The 26,317-nt window shown below is 45.8% G+C and overlaps 1 protein-coding gene across 26 annotated transcripts in view; it reads left to right on the forward strand.

The window, feature by feature from the left end:
- The window catches only part of LOC119979278 (eukaryotic translation initiation factor 4 gamma 3-like), a 504,690-nt gene that overhangs the window by 42,826 nt on the left and 435,547 nt on the right, over positions 1-26,317 (forward strand). For 20 of the 26 annotated variants that reach the window (XM_038821282.1, XM_038821283.1, XM_038821288.1 and 17 more), the window contains one exon: positions 25,206-25,287. The exons of 5 other annotated variants lie outside the window; for them this stretch is intronic. In XM_038821282.1, coding sequence (XP_038677210.1) covers positions 25,206-25,287 — 82 coding nt within the window. Of the gene's footprint in view, positions 1-25,201; positions 25,288-26,317 lie in introns of those variants that run through there. One more of the 26 variants, XM_038821309.1, reaches the window with a different exon arrangement.

Genomic DNA, 26,317 nt, shown 5'->3' on the forward strand with positions numbered 1-26,317 from the left:
AGCATTGATGCTAACCACCATGCTACCGTGAGGCCCCAACTTGCTGGATTAGATTTAGATTTTATTTTAAAGTACTCAATTCTTTCTTTTCCAATTAAGGGGAAATTTAGCTTGTCGGGAGCAGAGGGTGCACATGAGGCTCTCTGCAGTGGGGTGTAGGGCTCACTCGTGCCGGACACTCTGTTGCCCTTCCCCCCCTCTGGGGGACTCCTGTAATCTGGCACATCATAATTGAAGGTCCTTCTGTTTTACTGCCTCTGTAGATAGTTCAGGCAGTATCCTATTGGGCCCCCCGCCACCAACACCCCGATTCCTCTTTCTCTCTCTTCCTCCTCCTCCTCCCTTCCCCCCCAGCCCTTCCCTTCTGTTGGTACAGAGGTGAGGGTATCTGGTCTCTCCAGCGCAAAGTTTAGTGCTTGTGCCGTTTGTTTTTTGTACAACTGTGTTGTGAACTGTTTTAATAATCAGAGTATCCTACCCGTCCTCCCCGTATGTTGGTACTGAGGGGAGGGTCTCCACTGCAAAATTAGTGTTTGTACCGTTTGGACTTGTATATTTTTTTTACTGTATTAATAAAAAGATATGGCCAATTCACCTACCCTGCACAACTTTTTAGGGTTGTGGGGATGAGACCCACGCAAACACGAGGAGAATGTGAAAACTCCACACGGACAGTGACCTGGGGCTGGGATCAAACCCCCTGCCCTTCGTGCCGTGAGGCATCAGTGTACTGCATTAGATTTTATGTGAAGATTTTTTAAATTTTAGAGTAGCCAATTATTTTTCTTTTTCCAATTAAGGGGCAATTTAGCATGGCCAATCCACCTAACCAGCAGATCTTTGGGTTGTGGGGGTGAAACCCACTCAGACATGGGGAGAATGTGTAAACTCCACACGGACAGTGGCCAGGACCGGGATTCGTACCCGGGTACTCAGCGTCGCAGTCCATGTGCTAAGATATGTGAACATTTTGAGTCATGTTATGATTACTTGGAAGTCACAGTTGCATATATACTCCATAATAGTTTTTTTTTAACTTGGGAGGAAATGGTAGCTTTTGAAATTCTTAGATTGCTTTCTAAAAGGGAAATGTATAAATACATGCATGTAAAAATCTGATTTGCATCTGAAAGTATAACGGCTTGATTAAAATTTTCATCGGGCCTTCTCGTGCATGCTCTTTTTGTAACTTACAAAAGCTTACTTTCTTTGGTCTGCAGTCTTCCAGATGAGGGAGGTGGTGATAGGAAAAATGGGGGACATTTTATCTGAAATATACATCAAACAGAATGTGATTTTACTTTTTTGTATGCAGAGAGTGAGTGCTCTGCCAGTCTTTATCGGAGTACAACCTTTGAGCACACAATGTGCTTTTGTAGCTTCCAAAGTACAGTTTATGCTTGTTTTCCATTATGCAACCAGCTGCCAGTTAGTTTTGCCTGACAGCATTTGGGTCTGAAAATTTAAAATATTAAAAACCAAAAGGAAACCGTCAACTGTCAAGTCATGCTGTGTTGATTGTCATTGTCACATTTTAGAAGCTACCCAGAGCTACTAGGGTTCGTTGATGCCTCTCTCAAATTATAATTTTGGGTACATGGTTTCTTATGCTGTTGCCAACTGTTGTAAATTAGAGCTGGGAAAATGGATGACAATATTGAACATATTTTAGCAACAGTACTGTAGTCCCGGAAGAGTCATGCTAAAGGGTTTCCAGAGTATTCGGGTATTTGTCAGGCTGCTGCTGCTCGTGTTGGCTGGAAAGTCAGGTTCTGGCAAACCTTCAAAAAGCTAAAGTTTCTGTTGTGTTTTCTGGGAATTTGTTGAGGGTGGGGGAGGGGAAGAAACCCTATGAACCATTTCATTGTGAGTCATTTGGGACATACTACAGAGAATGTTTGGTGATTATAACCATTCTAACAGGATTCTTGTCTTAAGGTTTCAGGGTGGTCTTTGAGAGTCATGTTTGCTTTCCTGAAAGTAATATGATGCCAAAGGCAATTATCCTTAAATGTTTATGCTTTAGCATAATCTTTAGTTCGGAATCCAAAACTGAGTTCAACGTTGCATTTTAATGATTGAAAGTTGGCATTGTTGGAATGTATGTAGGACTTTGTAATGCCTGTTTCTTTCCTTTGCGTAAAAGTACTCTGCTTGCATTTCAAGAGCATGTAAATTTTAAACTAAATTCTACATGTTAACCTCAAGATTTTATGCTACCATCTCAAATCGCGATGTATGCTATTTACTGGTCTTTCCTTATGACTGAAAGGAATGGCATAGATATGGGAACCATAAAAAAAAACAGTAGGATAAATCCAAAAGAAATTGGAGTGGTTCAGAGTGTTTGCATGAATATTAATCTAGTTCATGACAAATTAGCTCCTGGAGATGTCAGCTGTGGCTCAATTGGCAGTGCTCTCACCTGAGTCGAAGGATGTGGGAGTGCTGTACTCTCAGAGATGCCGTTTATTCAGATAACTGGTTAAGCAGGCGCTGTCTGTTCTCTCAAGTGGACAGGAAAAAAATCCCATGGCGATATTTTGAAGAGGGCAGGGGAGCTCTTCCTCATGTCAGAGCCTATAGTTAAACCGCCCATCACATAAAAGTGAATCTGGTCATTTATCACATGCTTTTCATTTTGCTGTGCATAAACTGGCTGCTATACTTGTATGCATCAACATTACTCCAAAAATACTTTATGGTGTAATATGCTTTGTGATGCTGTGTAAGTTGCTATATAACTGCAGATGAATGCATCTTGAATGGAAGCGGTAGTTTCACTTCATAGAATCATAGAATCTCTACAGTCCAGAAGTAGGCACATCAAATCTGCATCAGCCCTCTCGAAGAGCACCTTACCCAAATCCACTTCCCTACCCTATCCCAATAATACCTTAACCTAACCGACACATTCTGGGAGGGGGTTCGAAGTTAATAATGGAAAGGGATGGGTCAGACTCATGGGGCAGGGCCTGGTGGTATGATGATGGAGGATAAGAATGGGGGGGGGGAAGAGAGACCCTCAGTTAGGATAATCACGTGGAACGTAAGGTTGCTGGCGCATCTGAAGGCCGATGTAGCAATGCTGCAGGAGACTCACCTGAGGGTGAAGGACCAAGTGAGACTTAAAAAGGGCTGGGTTAGTCAGGTGTTTCATTCGGGATTTGACGGAAGAGCTTGAGGGGTAGCGGTAATGGTCAGCAAAAGGGTACGGTTCCAGATGGAGATGGTGGTGGCAGATCAGGGAGGTAGGTATGTGATTGTGACAGGGTGCTGGAGGGGAGGCTAGTGGCGCTGGTAAGTGTATAATAGTCCGAATTGGGATGATGTGGGATTCGCAAAGAAGGTGTGTGGGGCCATCCCCGACTTGGACGCACACAAACTGATAGTGGGGGGGGGGGACTGGAACTTGGTGCAGGCGCTAAAATTGGACAGGTCACGGTTGTGCTCGCTAGTCCCGTCGGGGCGAAGGCACTGGCTGGGCTAATGGTGGAAATGGGAGGGGTGGACCCTTGGAGGTTTCTGCACCCAAGGGAGCGAGAGTACTCAGTGGTCCATAAAGTGTACATGCGGATTGACTTTTTCATGGTGGGGAAGGCGCTGCTGGCTGGGGTTAAAGGGCCGGAGTACTCTGCAATTGCAATATCAGATCATGCTCCGCATTGGGTGGATGTGGTACTGGAGAAGGGGATGGTACAGAGACCAGGGTGGAAGTTAGATGTGGGACTGTTGGGGGACCGAGGGTTCTGTGACAAAATTGAAAAAGTAATCGAGGAATATGAAGATTTTAACGGCAAGGGTGAGGTGTCAAAGGCAGTTGTCTGGGAGGCTTTAAAGGCGGTGGTGAGGTGATCTCATTCAAGGCTAGGCTAGACAAAGAGGAGAGGTTGGAACGTCAGAGGGTAATACATGAGATGCTGGAGGTAGACAGGAGGTATGCAGAAGATAGGGACCTAGCGCAGTTGAAAAAGAGGAAGGAACTCCAGGTGAGCTTTGACCGACTATCTACCAGGAAGGCGGTACGCCAATTGAGGCGTGCAAGGGGGGCACTTTATGAGCAAGGAGAGAAGGCGAGCCGTGCCGTATGTTGGCGGGTCAGCTCCATAGGGAGGCTGCGACAAGGGAAATTGTCCAGGTGCGGGAGAGGGCAGAGAAGTTGTTGGTAGCTCCAGATCAGATTAACAAGGTCTTTAAGGAATTCAATGAGAGGTTGTACAGGTCAGAGCCACCTGGGGAAGCTGGAAGATGCAGGAATTTCTCGATGGGCTGGAGTACACGAGGTTAAGGGAGAGGGACAGGGCTACATTAGAGGGGTTGATAGTGGAGCAGGAGATAAAAGATGCGATTGGGAGGATGCAGTCGGGGAAGGTGGCAGGGCCGGATGGGTTTCCGGTGGAATATTTTTTAAAAAATTAAAAATTAACCTGGTACCGCTGATGGTGGGGATGTTTGAGGAGGCGATAGGGAAGGGGGTGTTACCACAAACTTTGGGGCAGGCATCGATTTCCCTGTTACTTAAGAAAGATAAGGATCCGACGGAGTGTGGGTTGTATAGGCCCATTTCAATTTTAAACGTGGAGGCAAAGATATTGGCGAAGATACTGGCAGGTAGGCAAGAGGAGTGCCCCCCGAAAGTGATAGGTGAAGATCAGACGGGGTTTGTGAGACGAAGGCTGCTCTTTTCAAACATTAGGAGGGTATTGAATGTGGTTACGGTACCAGCCAGAGGGGAAGGAAACAGAGGTGGTTGTGGCATTGGATGCCGAGAAAGCGTTTGACCGGGTAGAATGGGGGTACTTGATGGCAGTTGTAGAGCCATTTGCAATTGGATCCAGATTTGTGGACTGGGTAAAGCTATTATATAAGGAGCCAAGGGCCAGTGTCCGCAAAAAAAACTTCAGCTCAGAATACTTTCCTCTCCACCGTGGGACTAGGCAGGAATGTCCTATGTCCCCTCCTGCTGTTTGCACTCGCGATTGAGCCATTGGCCATCGCATTAAGAAGTTCGGGCGTATGGAAAGGGGGGGGGGGGATAGAGCATAGGATGTCCTTGTATGCTGATGACTTGTTATTATATGTGTCGGAAATCACCCCGCATAATCAGATTATGTGAGTCTTAAGTCCGGAATTTTACCCAGCGTGCGTCTCAAGTTCCACGTCGTCCCAGTTTGGGGCGTAAACGATCACTAGAACCACCTGAGTCCCCTGCGGCTTTCCGCTAACCATTATGTATCTGCTCCCCTCGTCAGCCACAATAACCTCTGCCTCAAACGCCACCCATTTGCTGACCAGGATTGCTACTCCTCTGGTCTTTGGATCCAGCTCCGAATGGAACATCTGGCCCACCCATCCCTTTATCAATCTTGTTTGGCCCGCGAGTTTTCGGTGCGTCTCCTGTAACATGGCTACATCTGCCTTTAACCCCTGTAGGTGTGAGAACACCGGCCCGTTCAGGCCCCGCACATTCCATATGATCAGCCAGGATGGGGGGGCTTACCCCCCCCGATGCCCGAGCCCACGCCCCCGCTTACTCGAGACCTCCCACTGGAGGCCCCTCCCCCGACTCTCCCTCTGTTCCCCAATGTTGGCTCCTTTTGTGTCAGCAAATCAGCATCCCATACCCCCTCCCCAGCAGCCCCGTGATCCAAACCCCCAAGTCAAGCACCCGTTTGACATTGGCTCTTCCCCCATGCTGAACCCGGCTGCTCCCGCCTCTGTCTCCGATTATTCAGATGCCTCATTATTCGGGGCCCCTCCCTCCCTTTGGAAAGCTCAACTTATCTGCTTCAATGACCCCCAAAAAACATTTTCCGCCCCTCCCCCCAACGAAACAAACAACTAACCACGGGCACAAACCCGGCCCCACAAAAGAAACGGCTCCAGCTGCCAGGAGAGCAGCCCTACGTGTAGGGCCCCTCTCCTCCCTCTGCGGCCGAGCTCTGCAAAAGCCGAAACCGTGGCCGAAGAAACAGGGAACACAAAAATAAGCGGGAATAACATAATGTCGCTCCCTCCGGCTACTCGGCAATTAACATCCCCACTAGAGTAACGTCCCAATGTGGCTGTCCTTTAGCTCGAGTCCAACTTTTCTTGCTTGATAAAATTCCACACCTCGTCCGGTATATCAAAATAATGGTGGCGATCTTGATGCGTGACCCACTGCCTCGCCGGATGCAACAGCCCGAACTTCACCCCTTTGCTGTGGAGGGCCGGCTTAGCCCGGTTGAATCCAGTGCGCCTCTTGGCCAGTTCTGCTCCCAGGTCCTGGTAGATGCAGATGTTCTCCCACCTGCTGCTCCGTTCCTTTTTAGCCCATCACAGGACTCGTTCCTTATTCGAGAAGCGGTGGAACCGTACCACCATGGCCGTCGGTGGTTCATTTGTTTTGGGCTTCCTTGCAAGGACTCTGTGCGCCCCATCCAGTTTCAGAGGCTGAGGGAATGCTCCTGACCCCATCAGGGTCCCCAGTAACGTGGTCACGAATGCGCTCGCGTCTGATCCCTCTGCACCCTCCGGTAGGCCCAGAATGCGCAGGTTTTGCCTCCTGGATCTATTTTCAAGGTCTTTCAGCCTCTCCTGCCACCTCTTACGTAGGGCGTCGTGTGCCTCCACCCTGACGGCCAGGCCCAGTATCTCGTCTGCATTATCCAAGACCCTTTTCTCAATCTCCTTGATCGCCTTCTCCTGCATTTTCTGGGTCTCAACCATTTTCTCCATTGGGGCCAGCATCTCCGTTTTCAGGTCAGCAAAGCAGCTTCTAAAGAACTCCTGCTGTTCCCACGACCACTGGGCCCACGCTGCCTGATCCAAGCCGGCCGCCATTTTCTGTTCCCGCGCCCGGTCCTGCCGCTTCTCACTGGTCGTTTGTTTGGCTGTCCTGCTCCTGGTCCCCTCCATAAACTGCTGTGGGGAGCCTTCTAGCGCCATTTGCTTGCCAATTTGTGTCGAAAAGGGGCGGTTAAAACTCCTTAAAAGGGCCCGTTAGTCCGTTAGCGGCGGGAGCTGCCGAAAAAGTGACCTACTCGCACATGGCTGCCACCGGAAGTCAGAGTGTGAATATTTTGTGGTGTCTCAGCCAGGGGTGGGGGCAGGGATAGGGAGGTTGCCATTCTGTAAGGCAGGGACTAACTTTAGAAACCTGGGGGTGCAGGTTGCTCAAGATTGGGAGAGGGGCTCCGTAGGTACAACATTTCTACTTTGGTGGGGAGGGTGAAAGCTGATCTGGCAAGGTGGGATGGGTCTCCCTCTGTCACTGGCGGGTTGTCTACAGGCGGTTAAAATGAATGTGCTGCCGCGATTCCTGCTAATGTTCCAATGCCTGCCGATTTTCCTGCCAAAGGCATTTTTTAGAGAGATTGAAGGGATGATTATCTTATTCATAGTGGGAGGGAAGGTGGCCAAAATTAATACGGTGCTACTACAGAGAGAAAGGTGGGCGCAGGGCGTTTGGGTCTTCCGAATTATTAGTAGGCGGCGAATGTGGAGAAGGTACGGAGCTGGGTCAGAGGGGTTGATGCCCAATGTGTCAGAATGGAGGAGACTTTGGGTAGGGGGTCGGGATTAAAGGCACCAGCGACAGCGCCGCTCCCGACGGCCCCGGGGAGATACCCAGGGAGTCCAGTAGTAATAGCTTCATTGTGAATTCGGAGGCAGTTTTGACAGCACTTCAGGTTGGGGCAGAGTCAAGGGAAATGCCGATTCGGGAAAACCATAGATTTGAGCCAGGGAAGTGGGATGGAAATTTTCAGAGACGGGGGAAGAAATTAGGACACTAAAATAATTGTTTCTTGGGGGTCGTTTTGCGGGATTGAAGGTGCTGGGTAAGAAGTATGGGCTGTAGCAGGGGGAACTATTTAGATACATGCAGGTTCGCGACTTTGCCAGAAAGGAGATACAGAGCTTCCCACTGGAGCCGGCTTCCACATGCACGAGGAGGTGCGGACGACGGGGGGACTGGAGAAGAAGGTAGTATCGGCGGTTTACGGGTCTATTTTGGAGGAGGAAAAGGCATTGCTAGAAGGGATCAAGGCAAAGTGGGAGGAAGAGTTGGGAGAAGGTATGGAGGAGGGGTTCTGGTGTGAGGTGCTCCGGAGGGTGAACGCCTCCACCTCGTGGGCGAGGTTGGGGCTGATACAGCTGAACGTGGTGTATAGAGCGCACCTTCCAAGGGCGAGGATGAGCCGTCTCTTTGAGGGAGTGGAAGATGTATGTGAACGTTGCTGGGGGGGCCCTGAAAACCGCATTCATATGTTTTGGTCTTGTCCAAAGCTGGAGGATTACTGGAAGGAGGTGTTTAGGGTAATCTCTAAAGTGGTGCACGTGAAACTGGACGCGGGCCTTCGGGAGGCCATATTTGGGGTGTTGGACCAGCTGAGGTTGGAAACGGGCACAGAGGCAGATGTCGTAGCCTTTGCCTCGTTGATCGCCTGAAGGCCTGTTGGGTGGATATCAACCTCTCCACCCTGTGCCCTGGCGTGGTGGGGGGACCTGCTGGAATTCTTGACGCTTGTAAAGGTCAAATTTGAACTGAGGGGAAGGATGGAGGGATTCTACAATTCATGGGCGTTATTCATTATGCACTTTCGAGAATTGGATCACATCGAACATTAGGGGGTGTGGCCTGAGAGTTGGGGGGAGGGGGACTGTATGTGTTGATGGTGACTATAGGTGATTCCTGATTCCTCTGTCATTTGTTTATGTTAACATACGGGCTAATGTTTGGGGGTTTGGTGGGAGGATGGGATCGTTGTTATTGATATGGGGATTTACATCCCATTCGTTACTGATTATTGTTTATTGTTGGGTGTAAATTTGGGAGAAAATGTGAAAAGGAGGAGAACAAAAAATTTTTTTTTTAAAACACCTAACCGACACATCTTTGGACACTAAGGGGCAATTCAAAGAATTTACAGTGCAGAAGGAGACCATTCAGCCCATCAAGTCTGCGCAGGTCCTTGGAAGGAGCACCCTATTCCAGTAACCCCACCCATCTCAACCTTTTTGGACACAAAGGGCAATTTAGCATGACCAATCCACCTAACCTGCACATCTTTGGGCTGTGGGAGGAAACCGGAGCACCCGGAGAAAACCCACGCAGACACAGAGAAGTACAAACTCCGCACAGACAGTGACCCAAGCTGGTAATCGCACCTGGACCCTGGAGCTGTGAAGCAACTATGCTAACCACTGTGCTACCCAATTTAGCATGGCCAACCACCTCACCACCACCACCACCACCCACCCACCTCTGCATCTCCATAGCCACTGCCACCCCTTCAACTGCTGCTCCAAAGTTGGGATTCAAATGCCAGAAGACCTTTGCCAATAGTAAGGCCAGGAGCTAGAGGGAAGCTGTCACTCATTCCACTAGGAGGGCATGCTCTTTTGCTGGTGACTTGTCTGAGCTGGGAAGAGGGGTGGTGGTGGAGGTTGAAAGGGTGGGGAAGAGCAGGAGAGTGGGGAGTGGGCATGGAAGAGGTGCACCTGTGTGCTGCTTACTATCTGTGTGGGGGGCCAGTATGGAGAGGACTTCACTGAGGATTTTGACACCGGGAATATAGACTGAAATCTATATTAGTATATAAAATAACATTTTTACCATGTACTTTCATATCATAGAATCCCTATAGTGCCCATCGAGTCTGCACTGACACTTCAAAAGACCACCCTACCTAGGTCCAATCCCCCGCCCTGTAACCCCACCCTGAGGGGCAATTTAGCATTGTCAATCCAACTAACATGCATATCTTTGAACTATGGGAGGAAACCAGAGCACCCGGAGGAAACCCACGCAGATACTGGGAGAATGTGCAAACTGCACACAGACAGCTACCCGAGGTTGGAATCGAACCCAGGTCCCTGGCGCCGAGGCAGCAGCGCTAACCACTGTGCTACCATGCTGCCATTTCTATACGATGATTTCTATGTTCTATAAGCTACAAACTTCTATGATACTGAATATTACTAAGATGCTTCATTCCTGTTTTGTTTTTGCTAGTGTCTCGGGCCATGTATTATTTGTATATTCCTTCATGGGATGTTTCTGCTTCTAAATTCCTTCCACAATCCCATCTACCCCCGATAACTTTAGATTCCCTTGCCTAACAAGCATCTAACGAGCAACAACCACCGCCGTAAAAATCTTCAGTGGCTCCGCCTCAACTGCCTTTTGAGGCAATGTGTTCCAAAGTTGCACAACGATTTTCTCCCCATCTCTTGTCCTAAAAGGGCGACTGCTTAGTTTTAAAACAGTGCCCCCTAGTTCTTGACTCACTTATACGAGGAAACATCCAGCTTGTCTAGATCGTTCAGGATCGTGTATATTTCAGTCAAGTCACCCTGACTCTTCTAAACTCCAGTGAACCAAGCCAGCCTGACTAACCTTTCCTCATAAAACAACCCACTCATTCCAAGTATTAGTCTAGTAAATCTCTGCTGAACCACCTCCACCGCATTTACATCCTTCCTTAAATACGGAGACCAAAACTGCACTCAGTATTGGTCTCATCAATACCCCTGTATAACTGAAGCACAACTTCTTTACTTTTATGTTCAATTCCTCTCCTAATAAAGGATAGCATTTCTTTAGCCTTCTTAATTACTTGCTCTGCCTGCATATTAATGTTCTGTGGCTCATGCACTAGAAAACGTAAATTATTCTGCACCTTGCAATTCTGGAGCCGTTCTCCAGTCAAATCATACTCTGCCGTTTTCTTCTCCCTGCCAAAGCCAACGACTTCACATTTTCTCATGTTATATTGTGCCAGAGTTTTGCTCACTCAAGCCATCTGCAACCTCCTTATGTCCACTTCACAATATATCTTTCTACCCATTTTTGTGACATCTGCACATTTAGCTGCCATGCCTTTGCTCCCCTCATCTGAGCACTTGTTCCCATCCCTAATTGCCCTTGAAGTGAGTTAAAATGGGATCACACTGGAAAATAATTTGCTTCAATTCACATGTATATAATTCAGCCAAGGTGGTGATGACCTGTTGTTAGCATGGACTTCATCCTGTATGACGTTCACTAACTGCATTGAATGCCGATATGTTGAGGTCACTTTGGTGGTTTGATACAAATGTTTTGGTCCAAAGTCTTGATGGTAATACGAAACAAATAAAGGTAGCACTAATGTTTTTGCACACTTGAAGTCCAATAATTCCACCTATTTGAAGTGACTTAGAAGCATTGGCATTCACTACAGATACTAAAAGGTGCTATAAATTAGATAAGACGATAAGACATATAAGCAGAATTAGGCCATTTGACCCATCAATTCTGCTCCGTCATACAATCATGGCTGATATGTTTCTGATCCCCATTCTCCTGCCTTCTCCCAATAACGCCTATCCCCTTCTTAATCAAGAGCCTCTCTATATCTGTCTTAAAGACACTCAGTAACTTGACCTCCACAGCTGTCTGTGGCATTGAGTTCCAGATTCACCGCCCTCTGGTTCTAAGATCATTCCTTGTGACCCGCAATTTCTAGACTTTTTTTGTCTTTGGCTTCTCCCATTGTTGAATTACCAGCCACTGAATATCCCAGTTGATTTCACCAGTGAATTTGGAACAGTCTCATTAGTTGTGGAGGGAATTCATGGCAGATCTCAATCATGTTTGTGCATGCACCATCAAGTCAGGTTACTGAATAGAAGTAAAGAGCTAGAACATTGTTGAATTGTGCTTTCTTTTTGCCTGCCTCCCTGTTTACCATCCCCTGTCCCCAGAAAGAAAACTTTGAAACACTGAAGGAATCTGTGCCATCCTAGTTTGATTGATTAATCTTGTATAATCAGGATTTGTGTTTTGGCTTATTATTACTGTACAATCCCAGACCTGACCCCAACAGTGACAAGGACACTGGATAAAAACCCAAATATTTTAGTTTATTTCATGTGCGGAAAAAATGATTCACTCCTGGAATGATTACATCTAAAAATAGGGCATTCGTATTTCTAAAACAAAAGTTTATTCTGAATACAATATTGAAAATTTAACTTCACACCCGGATTACCCCTTGACATAACGATACAATTTCCCATGAAATGACAAGAAAAGAAACCTGTGGCTCTTAATCCAGCTGAAAAGTAGCAGGCCATAGGGTAATACTTGCTTTACTAAACAGATTTGGGCCTTCCGGTGGCGGCCATGTGTGAGTGGTCGCACACAGGGCAGCTCATGCTTGAAGGCATAGAAAAGCTTTTTTTTAAACCCCAAAACGGGTGTAACTTTGACAGGAAAGTGTAACTGAAGGTTGGAAGAGAAGTTCCCTTGGGAGTGGCATGCCTGCTGATTATCAAACCCGGCAGAAGAAGGTGAAAGATCGGGCTAAGGAGTTGGAAGAGACTTGTGGCGCAGCAGGTAGTGGAAAGGTGGCGGAGGAGGAAGGGTCAGTGCGATTGGAAAGCCCCAGATGAAACAGTTGATAGAAAAGGCAAATAAAAAAGGCAATATTACAATAATCATGGGGGACTTCAATATGCAGGTGGAACTGGTAAAATGAGGTCGGTAGTGGATCTCAAGAAAAGGAATTTGTGGAATGTCTAAGAGATGTTTTTTGGAGCAGCTTGTGACAGAGTCTACTAGGGAACAGGCAATTCTAGATTTGGTGATGTGTAATGAGGCAGACTTGAGTAGGGAAATTAAGGTGAAGGAACCCTTAGGGAGCAGTGACCACAATATGATGGAATTTACCCTGCAGTTTGAGAGGGAGCTGCTAGAATCAGATGTAACGGTATTGCAATTAAATAAGGGTAACTACAAAGACATGAGGGAGGAGCTGGCCAGAGTTGATTGAAAAGAAGCCTAGCAGGGAAGACAGTGGAGCAGCAATGGCAGGAGTTTTTTGGGGTTATTTGGGTCGCACAACAGAAATTCATCCCATGGTGGAGAAATCATGGTAAGGGGAGGATAAGGCATCCCATGTCTGATGAGGGAAGTCAAGGACAGCATAAGAGGTTCACAAGAGTGATCCCTGGAATGAAGAGCGTGTCGTATGAGGAACGGTTGAGGACTTTGGGCCTGTACTCGGGTTTAGAAGGATCACGGGGGATCTTATTGAAACTTACAGGATACTGCGAAGCCTGGATAGAGTGGACGTGGAGAGGATGTTTCCACTTGTAGGAAAAACTAGAAGCAGAGGACACAATCTCAGACTAAAGGGAAAATCCTTTAAAACCGAGATGAGGAGGAATTTCTTCAGCCAGAGGATCGTGATTCTGTGGAACTCTTTGTCGCAAAAGGTTGTGGAGGCCAAATCACTGAGCGTCTTTAAGACTGTCATGTGTACAGAGGTATAGTGAAAAGTATTTTTCTGCGAGCAGCTCGACAGAGATAGATAGATGATTATTAAGGGGATCAGGGATTATGGGGAGAAGGCCGGATAATAGCAATGAGAAAAGTATCAACCATGATTGAATGGCGGAGCGAACACGATGGGCCGAGTGACCTAATTCTGCTCCTATGTCTTACGGTTTTATGGGACGCCGGTGGTACAGGTGAATGTATATGTACCTAATTGGGACGATGTAGGTTTTATGAAGGGATTGCTGGCAACGATCCAGGACTTGGCCACACATCAGTTGATTATGGGAGAAGGTTTTAATTCTGTGCTAGAGCCCAGGGTAGATAGATCGAGCCCCAGATCAATGGGTAGGATATGAATGGCAAAGGATTATGGAAAAGATGGGTATGGTGGACTCGTGGTGCTTCAGAAACTCAGGTGGAAGGGAGTATTCCTTTTTCTCATGTTTATAGGGTGTATTCAAGAATCAACTATTTTGTGGTGAGACGGGATGGATTGGGGTGGAGGGAACAGAGTATGCAGGGATAGTAATCTCAGACCATGTGTGCCTTTGGCTGGAGATTGGGCTTGGACTGGAACGGGAGCAGAGGCTGGGTTGGAGGCTCAATTTGGGGTTGTTGGCAGATAGAGGATTTTGCAATAAAGTGTGGTCTGTGATTAAAGATTATGTAGAATTGAACGAAAACGGGGAGGTGTCGGCGGCCACATTTTGGGAACCACTAAAAGCAGTGGTCCGGGGGGAGATTAACTCATTCAAGGCACATACAGATAAGGAAAGGAGGGAGGAGTATGAGCAGTTACTGAACAAGATAGTGGAGGTAGCTAGGGAGTATTCGAGGGCGCCCACCATGGAGGGATTGGTGACGAGGAAATAATTGCGGGGCAATTTGATAGATTGACCGGGGGGGGGGGGGGGGGGGGGGGGGGGGAAGGGAGTAGGAAAGCTGCGTAGGGCAAGGGGGTGTAGTACGAATACAGGGAGAAGGCGAGTTGAATGTTAGCATATCAGCTACGAAGGCAGGCCGCGTCTAAGGAAATATAGAAGATTCGGACTAGCGCAGGGTATGTGGTGTCGGAGCCGGGCAAGATGACTGCGGCATTTAGGAATTATTATAAGAAATTGTCCAGGGTGGACCCTGGAGGTGCAGAGGGGGACAAGGGACGGTTTCTGGACGAACTGGAGTTTCCACAGTTGGAGGAAGAGAAGAGGCAGGTGCTAGAGGAGCCCTAGGGAGGTATTGAACCGTATAAGGGCATGAAGTCGAGGGAAGGCCCTGGGTCCGATGGTTATCTGCTGGAATTCTATAAGGCATTCGTGATGGACTTGGCGCCACATCTCTTGTGGGTGTTTAATGAGGCGTTGGAGAAGGGGGAGATGCCGGAGACGATGACGCAGACAACGATCACATTAATACCAAAGAAGGGGAAAGACCCGTTGGAATGTGGGTCGTATTGGCCCATTTCCTGTTAAATACGGATGTGAAAGTGCTGGCTAAGTTGGTGGCAAAAAGGATGTGTCCCGGAGGTGGTTGCGGAGGACCAGACAGATTTCGTAAAGGGCAGGCAGCTTTCTAGTAACATAAGGAGACTGTTAAAAATGATCATGACCCCGTCGAGAGCTCAGGTGCCGGAGGTAGTGGTGTCCATGGACGCGGAGAAGGCATTTGACCAGATGGAGTGGCGGTACCTGTTTGAGGTCCTGAGAAGGTTTGGGTTTGGGCCGAAGTTTCTGGAATGGGTGCGTCTGTTATTTGTGGCACCAAATGAGAGTGTGCGGACCAACGACATGGGCTCATGAAACTTTAAACTGCACAGGGGAACAAGGCAAGGGTTCCTGCTGTCGCCACTGTTGTTTGCGCTAACGATAGAGCCTCTGGCAATAGCTCTTAGGGAGTCGACAGAGTGGCAAGGGATTGCGTTCGAAGGGAGCACCGGTATCGCTATACGCGGATGGCCTACTATAGTATGTTTCAGACCCGCTGGGGAGCATGGAACGGATCATGGGCCTGTTGGGGAGGTTTTGGGCATTCTTGGGATATAAGCTAAATGTAGGGAAAGGAGGAGTGTTCCTGGTGAACGTGTTGGGTCAGCAAGCCAACTTAGGGGCCTTGCCTTTCAAGGATTCAGGTGGCGAGGGAATGGGCGATGCTACATGAATGGAATCTAACAAAGATGGCGGAGGAGGTTATGGAGGATCTGAAGAGGTTAGGCACATTGCACCTGACCCTGGCAGGGAGGGTCCAAGTGGTGAAGATGAATATTCTGCCGAGGTTCCTGTTCATATTCCAGACACTTCCAATCGTTGTACAGAAGGCCTTTGGAGTTTGAATATGATTACTTCAGATTTTGCATGGGCAGGGATGGTCCCTAGGGTTAAGAGGACCCTGTTACAGAGGCAGAAGGGAGGGCTGCCTGCTACACTATTCCTGGGCGGTGAACGTGAAGAAGGTGAGGCGGTGGTTGGAAAGCGAGGGGGCAGAATTGGTTAGGATTGCCGAAGAATTCTGTAGGAGATCCAGCTTGATGTTTGCGGCATTGCCAATGGAGCTAAGGAAATACGTGAAGAGCCCCGGTGGTGAAGTCCACTGTAAAGATCTGAAACAAGCCGAGGAGGTATTTCTGGATAGAAGGGCTGTCGATGTTGGCGCTGCTGAACGGAAACCACAGTTTAGAACGGGGGGGGGGGGGGGGGGGGGTGTGTAATAGATGGTGTGTATAAGAAGTGGAGAGAAGTGGGTCTGGTTAAGGTGAGAGATCTGTACCTGGAAGAGGAGTTTGTCAGTCTAGAGGAACTGAAGGAGAGGGTGCAACTTCCCAGAGGAAGTGAGTTTAGGTACCTGCAGGTAAGGGACTTAGCGTGGAAGGTTTGGAAAGAGTTCCCCAGGTTGCCAAGGTCCACTCTGCTGAAGCGACTGCTGCTTCCGGATCTGGAAGGGGAGGGCAGGATCGGATGGGTGGCTGGGAGAGCAGGTGGTGAAGGTTCAGGAGAAGTGGGAGGGGGAGCTAAACTGAAGAGTATGGAGTGAGGCGCTACGGAGGGGGAATGCAACCTCGTGCGAAAGGATGAGCCTGATGCAGTTCAAGGTCGTACACCGGGTACATATGATTCAGTCAAGAATGAGTGCATTCTTCTAGGGATTGGCAGATGAGTGTGGGAAGTGTGAGCCGGGACCAGCTAATCACGCACATATGCTCTGGGGATGCGAAAAATTGGAAATATTCTGGGTGGAAGTGTCCACGGTGCTAATAAGGATAGTGGGGGAGGAGGTTGAGCTGGGCTCTTCGGTGGCGATATTCGGGACATCAGAGGAGCCGGAGCTGATGGACGGGAGGAAAGCCGGTGTTGCGACCATCGCCTTTCTGATTGCCTGGCGAAAAATTCTGTTGGAGTGGCGGTCAGCAACACCGTTGAGGGTGGCATCCAGGCTGGGGGACTTGTATGACTTACTTCGGCTGGAAATGTCAAGTACGAGGTTTAGGATCAGCAGAGGGCTTCGAGGCAAGGTGTTTGAGGATGTGCGTGGCCGTGTTTGAGGAGCTGTTCGTTGTGGGGGGTGGGGGGAGTAGGGGGTGAAAAAGGGAAAAATTTGTACAAACTGTATAGTTGTGTGTCGGGGAGTTTACTCCCCAAATTGTTTATATTTTGTAACCTTTTATATTTTGTAACTGTTTATATATGTTTGGAATGAAATACGTTAAAAGAACAGATTTTGCTTTGGTTGGAACCTCTTCAGACTCTGGCTGGATATTTTCAGATAGCTGCTTCAACTAGGTTGTTTTAGCCTCTTCCTTGTCTTCAGACAAGACTGCTCTCCTTTAAAATATTATTACTCTTTTTCAACTACCCTACTTGGAAACAATTGTGAACTCAAAGTCAGGAAGATCAGAACCCGGCTCCTCTCTTTCTCTCTCTCAAAGCTTCTCCAAACTAACTTAGCCTCTGCCTTTCTGAGCTCCACCCTGCAATGACCTATTCTCTCCAAGCTGAAGAACATATGAAATGAAATGAAAATCGCTTATTGTCACGAGTAGGCTTCAATTAAGTTACTGTGAAAAGCCCCTAGTCGCCACATTCCGGCGCCTGTTTGGGGAGGCTGGTATGGGAATTGAACTGTGCTGCTGGCCTGCCTGGGTCTGCTTTAAAAGCCAGCGATTTAGCCCAGTGTGCTAAACCATTCTGCAGGCTGCAAAAACATTAACTCCCCAGAGACCTCCCCAGTCAATCCACATTCTTCTGGTCAATTTCACCTGCTGTTTACTGGAAACAAAACAAAATCCTTTTTAAAACAGGACCATTGCAGCCAAAAGCACTATACCCCCAGGCTTTTAACTCTTAATATTTAGAAGCCAATATTCCTAAAATCCTCCAACCGTCACACTTGTACCTTGACCCACAAAATCTACTCTGCCTCAGCACAGTGGGATGTAACTGAGATTGGTGGAATTAATGATCCCTTTGCTGTATCTCAATAAAATACCTTTATAAATGATACCTAGTTATTTGGCAAAGGGTTTTCCCAGGACCATTACTGACCAAAGTTAAATTCTCCTGTTTGAATGTGATGGAAGCTTGACTCAATCGAAAGATCACTTTAAATAGTTTTCGGATAACTGTCCTGTTTGTATGCAGCTGTGTTGTAGTGGAATCCAACTGTGACAGTATTTTATTCACCTTATTGGTGACATCTTGCATTACGGCTTGTCGGCTGATTAATCTGTGGATAGATTTCCTAGCTAAACATGGTTTTGGTTCACGTATGTTATTGTGGTATACTCGTTTATGAAATATTGTTGCACGTAAGATCTAAGCCTCAATTTAATTGAGCTGTATCTAGGATTTTAGTGACATTTGATCTGTTAAAAGGAGTGCTGTACCACAAGCTTGCATTTATATAGCAACTTTAACATTGTGAAATGCCCCAAGGAGTTTCATTAAACAGTGGTTAGCACAGTTGCTTCGCAGCTGCAGGGTCCCAGGTTCGATTCCCAGCTTGGGTCACTGTCTGTGCAGAGTCTGCACGTTGTCCCCATATATGCGTGGGTTTCCTCCGGGTGCTCCAGTTTCCTCCCACTGTCCAAAGATGTGCAGTTTAGGTGGATTGGCCATGATAAATTGTCCTTCGTGTCCAAAAAAGGTTATGTGGGGTTACGGGGACAGGGTGGAGGCGTGGGCTTAAGTAGGGTGCTCTTTCCAGGGGCCGGTGCAGACCCGATGAGCCGAATGGCCTCCTTCTACACTGTAAATTCTATGAAACAAAGGCACTCAGCCACATATGGAGATATTAGGTCATATGACCAAAAGCTTGGTCAAAGGTTTTTTGAGGGTTGTCTGAAAAGGAGGAAAGCATTGTTGGAGAGATGTAAGGGAGGGTTTTTCAGATCTGTAGGCTTGGGTAGCTGCTAGCACAATGAGGGTTGCAGTAGCAGATTGATCAAAATTGGGGTGCACAAATGGTCAGAATTAGAGAATTGGAGATATGAGGATTGTGGAGCCGGAGGAAATTACTGAGATATGGAGGGTCCCAGCAAGGGGAGGATTTGAAAACCAGGATGTGAGCTTTAAAGTCAAATTGTTGCTTGGCTGAGAGCCAATGCAAGTCAATGAGGACAGGATGACAAGGGAGTGGGACTCTAAGTGCGTTGAGACACAGCAGAGTTTTGGATGACCTCGGGTTTAAGGAGGGTAGAATCAGTGTGTTGAAATAGTTGAGTCCAGATGTACTGAAGGCATGAATGAGGTTGCAGCAACAGATGAGCTGAGACGGGAGTGAAGAAGGGTCATGTTATGCAGGTGGATATTGTCGGTTATAGTGATGTTATGAATGAGGTTGGAAGCTCATCTAGGACTAAATGTGACTCCAAATATGTGAAAAGACTGGCTTAAGCTCAGACAGTTGCTAGGGAGATGGATCGAATCAGCAGCTAGGGAGTGGTAAATAATGGCTTCAATCTTTGCAATATTTAATTGGATGAAATTTTTGCTTATCCAATACTGGATGTTTGTTAAGCAGTCTGATCATTCAGTAACAGTGAAGGAATTGGGTGTAATCAACATACATGTGAAAACTGAGAAGTATGCCTTTGGACAGTGTGGCCAAGTATGTGGATGGGAAATAGGAGGAGGTCAGGATAGAATCTAGGAGGACATCAGAGGTAACAGTGCTGGAGCTGGAAAAGAAGCCATTGCAAATGATTCTCTTGCTATGGTTAGATTAGAGTGGAACTAGGTGAGAGCAGTCCCAACCAGCTGGGTGGCACTGTAAAGGCATTGGAGGAGAGTGGTGTGATCAACCCTCTCAGAGGCTGCAGACAGGTCAGGAAGGATGAGGGAAAGTTTGTCAGTGGTCGCATCACCCGGCAAGGTCAATGTTAGACGGGGCACTTGAGGTTGTTACTTGTAATGAGGCTGCACTGAGTTTCCCGATCAGCCCATTGGGGCATATGGAGAGGCACATAGGGATACTGTAGGGCTTATCTAACAGGGAATTTAGCCAAGAGAGCAGATAGGTCGAGGGGTATTGAAAGGTGTAGAGAATTGGGAGGGCAGAGTGCCTTAGCACTGAGGAGTGAAAATAGGCATGAGGATGGAAGAGAGACTAGGAGGGGTAAAGAGATAATACGTTTTTAATATAAATTTAGAGTACCCAATTCATTTTTTTCAAATTAAGGGGCAATTTAGCATGGCCAATCCACCTACCCTGCACACCTTTTGGGTTGGGAGAATGTGCAAACTTCACACAGACAGTGACCCAGGGCCAGGACCGAACCTGGGACATCGGCGCTTTGAGGCAGCAGTGGAACCTACTGCGCCACCATGCTGCCCTAAAGAGAAAAGATGTTAAAACAAATGTAGAAATAGTGTGATGCAGAGCTACAGCGAAAATAATCATGCGACTAGGCACTCTATTTACATAAATCTAATTATATAATAATTTTGGTACAACAAAAACGATTGTAAATTGAAAATAGATGTGATAAAAAGGAGTATATCTTGTGGTTGAAGAATAATGACTCTGGAAGGGTGGAATTAGCATGAAGCATCAATGAGCTGTTGCCAATTTGGAAACCACAGAATTCAGTGCAGAAGGAGGCCATTTTGCCCATCGAGGCTGCACCGACCTTCTGAAAGAGCACCCTTCCCAGGCCCACTCCCCTGCCCTATCCCTGTAACCCCACCCAAGCTGCACATCTTTGGACTATGGGCGGAAATCAGAGCACCTGGAGGAAATCCACGCGAACACTGAGTGAAAGTGCAAACTCTACAAGTGACCCAAGGAATTGAACCCGGGTCCCTGGCGCTGTGAGGCAGCAGTGCTTGCCACAGTGCCACCAGACCATCTTGTTTGTATTACTGCAGAATGGTTTCAAGTATTAGGTAACATTTTGTTTTACCCATGAGATTTAAAATCTATGATGAATCAATATAAAGAATGATTAGAATAATTTTATGTTTTTTGTCTTAAGAAGTGGAAATGTTATTGAGATTTAATAATGCTCTTTCTTTTGAGTTCAGCTTTTCAAGTTTACCTTATTTCAAATTCAGTTGACTGTACCAGTACATGTGCGGTTAGGCAGAGCGATGAATAAACTTTTCATTGAGACTTGAAGCTTTTTGTGTCCATGGATAATTGAAATAATCAGGGATATCATATTTGAATGTGTAGGCGTACCAATATCATAAGCCTGCATTTGCAAATTAGTGATCTGGTTAGAAAATTGGCTGTAGGAGACAGCGAATAGAGCAGATGCTTAATGGGCAGCATTTGACTAGTGGTCTGCAAGGATTTGTTTTGGGGTCTCAGTGGTTCACCGAATTAATTAATTAGGTGATGGAGTAGAAAGCCAAATATCCAAATTTGCAAGTGACACACTTGGCATTGTAAGCATGTAGGTGGAAACGTAACATCGAAAAGAGATATTGATCGATTAAATTAATGGGGAAAATAGATTTTAAGCTAGGCGTGAGGTCATCCACTTTGCTTGTAAAAAGGATAGAAAAGAGTCCAGTGGCACATGCTGCAGTGCTTAGCACTGCTGCCTATGGCGCTGAAGACCCAGGTTCCATCCAGACCCCTGGGCACTGTTGAATTTGCACATTCTCCCCGTGTTTGCGTGGGTTTCACCTCCACAACCCAAAGATGTACAGGTTAGGTGGATTGGTCACGCTAAATTGCCCCTTAATTGGAAAAAAATAATTGGCTACTCTAAATTTTTTTAAAATCCATCGCAGGTTTTGGCCAAGGGTGGTATCATGACAGGGACAGGCTTGGAGGGACGAAGAGCCTGTTCCTGTGCTGTATTGTTCTTTGTTCCATGCTGGTTCTCTGTTGAACAGTTAAGCCAGTCCCATTGCCCTGGTCTAACCTGTAGTCCTGCAAGTCTATTTCTGAAGTCCACACCCAGTTTCCTTTTGAAATCATTGATCACCTCTGCTACCACCATCCTCACAGGCGAGTTCTGGTCATCAATACTCACTGCTTACAAAATATTATTCCTCGCATCCCCCCTGTATCTCTTGCCCAAACCCTTAGTGCCCTGTGGTTGTTGTACTTTCAGCTAATGGGAACAACTTTTCCTTCACTGTCAAATCTACATCTGCCACTGTCATATTCTTGTGTACCTCTATTAATTCTCCCCTTATGTTTTTTTTTTATAAATTTAGATTACCCAATTATTTTTTCCAATTAAGGGGCAATTTAGTGTAGCCAATCCACCTACTCTGCACATTTTTGGGGTGTGGGGACGAAACCCACGCAGACACGGGGAGAATGTGCAAACTCCACACGGACAGTGACCCAGAGCCGGGATCGAACCTGGGACCTCAGCGCCGTGAGGCAGCAATGCTAACCACTAGGCCACCGTGCTGCCCTAATTCTCCCCTTATTGATCATTCACCTCAGGAAGGAGCAGTGCTCCGAAAGCTAGTGTTTGTAACAAACCTGTTGGACTTTAACCTGGTGTTGTAAGACTTCTTACTGTGATCATTAAAATGTAATTGAAAGGTAAAGAGAATAATCAAGAAGGCTATTGATGCTAGTATTTTATCTGGTGGACCAGAATGCAAGCGGGTATAAGTCTTCATTCAGTTATGCAAATCGGGAGTACTGTGAGCAGTCCTGGGCAACACACATAAGGAAGAATATGTTGGCTTTGGGGTGAGTGAGCAGCGATCACACAAACCAGGATTTCCTTAAATTGAGGGGGTTATAGGGTGGTATGATCAGTGTTTTCAAGGTATTAAAGGGAATAGTTAGGGTAAGTAGACTCCCCAACCAGTGGAAATAATCTCTGATTAGGCAAATTCAAAATGTATAGTTGGACCTTACAAGAGTGAAGTAAGGAAATATTTCTTCACACAGTTTGAAGTTTGAAACGGTCTTCTGCAAACAGTAATTGATACAAGATCAATTAATTTTAACAATGATATAGATTTTTGTTAACTGAAGGCATTAAGTGACATGGGATAATGACACATATATAGAGTTCAGTCGCAGATCAACCATGATCTGTTTGAGCTGCTCGCAGAAAAATTCTTTTCACTGTACCCTCGGTGCATGTGACAATAAAGTAATTCAATCCAATGAATCCATTGAATGGCAGACCAGGCTCAAAGGACTAAATAGCTTACTCCTGTTCCTACATTCCAATACACCGTTGAATGATTATGCCCTCTGCCTCCCATCTAGTGTGCTTTCTGAAGAAGAAATGGTATGCTAACAATGCAAAGCTTTTCTTTTAAATTGGTGATACCGCAAGTGCAATTTTTTCAGATCGTTGGTAAGAAATTTGACATGTTTGCTAACATATGGCATTATGACTAGCTTACAGATCAGCAATAGAAGAACTAAGAAGAATTGGGTTTGCTAAGAGATATTGGAGTTTGCACCTCCCTGCTCCTGGCAGAAAAATAGCACGGTAAAATAGCTTTAGTGGCCGAAGGATGAATAACCAGATAGCGCAGATTGAAGATGATTGGCAAAAGAACCAGAGCAGTCGTGCAGAAAGACCTTTTTTTTTTTACGTAGTGAGATTTTGGAATGCACTGCCTTGAGATGTTGGTAACCATTTAAGGATTATAACAGAACATGGTAAACCTGCACATAAGTAATTTGAAGTCTTACAACACCAGGTTAAAGTCCAACAGGTTTGATTCAAACACGAGCTTTCACCCGAGGAAGGAGCCGCGCTCCGAAAGCTCGTGTTTGAATCAAACCTGTTGGACTTTAACCTGGTGTTGTAAGACTTCTTACTGTGCTCACCCCAGTCCAACACCGCATCTCCACATCATACGTAATTTGAACAGCCAGTATTGGGACAGAACCCATTATTAGCACCACACAAGAACTATATATAATCTAGATATCAAGCTGACGCAGAAACAATGGCAGACAGGGACTGGAACTCTGGACCCTCCGATTAAATCTCTGACATGGTACCGATTGAGCCATCTGAGGAACCTGAGGGGTTGGTGGGTGCAGATTCAATTAAAGCCTTCAAAAGGGAATTAGTGAATACTTGGAAGAAGATAACATTTCAGAGTTATGGACAAAGAGCAGGTGAACGGAGCATACTGGATTACTCTTGGAAACAACTGGGCCAGACCTGAGTCGAACAAGCTCCTTTTGTGCTGTTCTATGACATGAATCTTGTTATAGTGTACAGGTGATTTTGTTGTATTACAAGGTTCAGTCTCCTGATGTCTTTGCTGAAAACCGTTTAAATTGCCTAAATTTCTCCCAGGGAACATATTTCCAAAAGGGCTGGTGAAATATGTGGACGTATGCACATGTATTTAACTTGGGGCTTGTGTCCCAATTTTCATATGAACATAGACTCAAATCGGCACCAAGTGAATATTGAGTATGGAAATATATTAAATTATATCTTCATATTCTAAGATTGTTGTTAGGGATTTGGGAGATTTAATCTATTGTTAGGATCGTGAAAACCTAGATTTTCTCATCCTAATCAGGGTCCGGGAGTTAGTTTGGGAAAACTATAGTGAGAGGAATATGAAGGGATTTTCATATGTCAGCTGGTATAGATAATGCCAAATAGGTGAGACACAGGAATTTTGGATGGTGTGAAGTTTATGGAGGAGAATGGTAGACTATCCTGGAGAGAATTAGAACAACTGAAGCCGATGATGACAAAATATGGATAAGGGATTCAGTAGCAGATGACTGAAAATGCAACTTTTTACTTTGTTTGCTAGAGGTTCTCTGTCGACAATATATCTGGGTGCCCCACCTGTTCTTGTAATAGTGACCTTTCCGATGCAGAGTTTTGGGTTGAATGTAATTGGAATTTTCAGCAGTATGTGTCTCAACTGTGCAAATTTTCCTATTGAGCCATTACGTTTTGAAGAGAATTGCCCCAATGCAATTACTGCAACAAGTTGAATTTTGGAGCTGGAATAATTAATCTGCATATTAGTTGCAAGTCTGCATTCTGATCCTCTGTGCAGTTTGTCTCTTAGTATGTATGCATTTCTGTTGCTTTTTTCTGTTACACTTAAATGTTTGTGGCTTTGTTTTTGTACGAAGTACAGCTTTTTAATGTTGTCTGGTGGCCGTGTATGTGCTCGAGACCTTTGGACAGTTATATTCTGTAACAACTTAACCAGATGGCCGAATATCTGATTTTGGCAATGATCCAGACAGCATTCAGTTGCACTATGGTCAGGTTACCTACACTGTGTCAGTGTAGTACACAAAGTTGAACGTCTAACTTTCATTAACATGGAGACTTGCTTGATAGTTGCAGGGCAGTAGGATCGGTTTAGTAGAATCATTTGATTGAAGCTGGAATGAACAGTACTGGAAAGAGCAGTCCTGGAATAGAAAGTGATCCCTTTGAACATTTGTTTTTCCTTAACACCCCATTTTACTACAGAATTGCCAGAGGACCTGTACAACAGACACTTGAAGAACGCATCTACCCTCCCCAGGCAGCAGTAGCAACGGTCCAGTATACAGTGAGTATGCTCCTTTTAACAAGGATTTTGAATTTGTAAAAGTTTGTATTTCCTGTTACACAGCTGTCCTAAAATTATCATGGCAATATGTTGATATTGGAATTGGATATGAGAAAATTCTATGGTGCCAAATACCTTGTATCGGTTCTTACCCTCCTGATTTGTATCTGATTCCTGTGTGTGTTGCCAAGGCTTTGCTTGGTGTGTTGACTGTACTTAGCTTTCTGCTTGAGTATCATTCTTGTTTATGAATTTGAGTCCAGGAAATTAATGTTTGGTAGATAATAAGAGCTTCAATGCGTTGTGCTTTTTTGTATTGAAATTCAAAAGTATCAACCTTTTGTCATTGATTATTGCAACAATTACAGGCATTTTTATCGGTAATTAACTAATTTAATTGATTGTCAAATTTGCTCGAGGGAAGATGGCATTTGGTAAAGCTCAACATTGAAATGATGGAATGAGTATACAATGTAGACTGTCACTATTGTTGTAAGGCACTGGACACCAATACTTGTTTTTTTTCTCTTGGCTTTTTGTGACATGCTGTTTTCTCTGTCAGTTACAATTGTGAAATAAGACTGTTTAGTACTTAGTGTTTTTTTTGTGTGTAGTGTTCCCAACCCACCCCAAAGCTGATTTTAATTGACAAACAAAAAGGGAATTGTGCCGTATTTCACAGCTCTTGATGTAACAGAACTTTGCATGACTGCTATTGTGTATAATATATGCCTTTAGAATTCAGGAATACTTCAATATCCGAATTTAAATATTATCAAGTCATCTTGCAAATTCTTGCAATTTCCCCTTGAATATCCTTTGTTCATTACGTTTCCAAAAAGTTGCAATTTACAAGGTTGATCACTTAATAGAATTGTTTAAAATTTATTCTTTCATATGGTATGGGTGTCGCTGTCTAGGCCAGCATTTGCTGCCCATCCCTAATTGCCCATAGAAAGTGATGGTTAGCCGCGTTCTTGAAGCACTGCAACAATGTGGTGCAGGTAGCTAAAACCACAGTGCTGTTAGG

The sequence above is a fragment of the Scyliorhinus canicula genome, chromosome 16, assembly GCF_902713615.1.
Source record: "Scyliorhinus canicula chromosome 16, sScyCan1.1, whole genome shotgun sequence".
Lineage (NCBI taxonomy): Eukaryota > Metazoa > Chordata > Chondrichthyes > Carcharhiniformes > Scyliorhinidae > Scyliorhinus > Scyliorhinus canicula.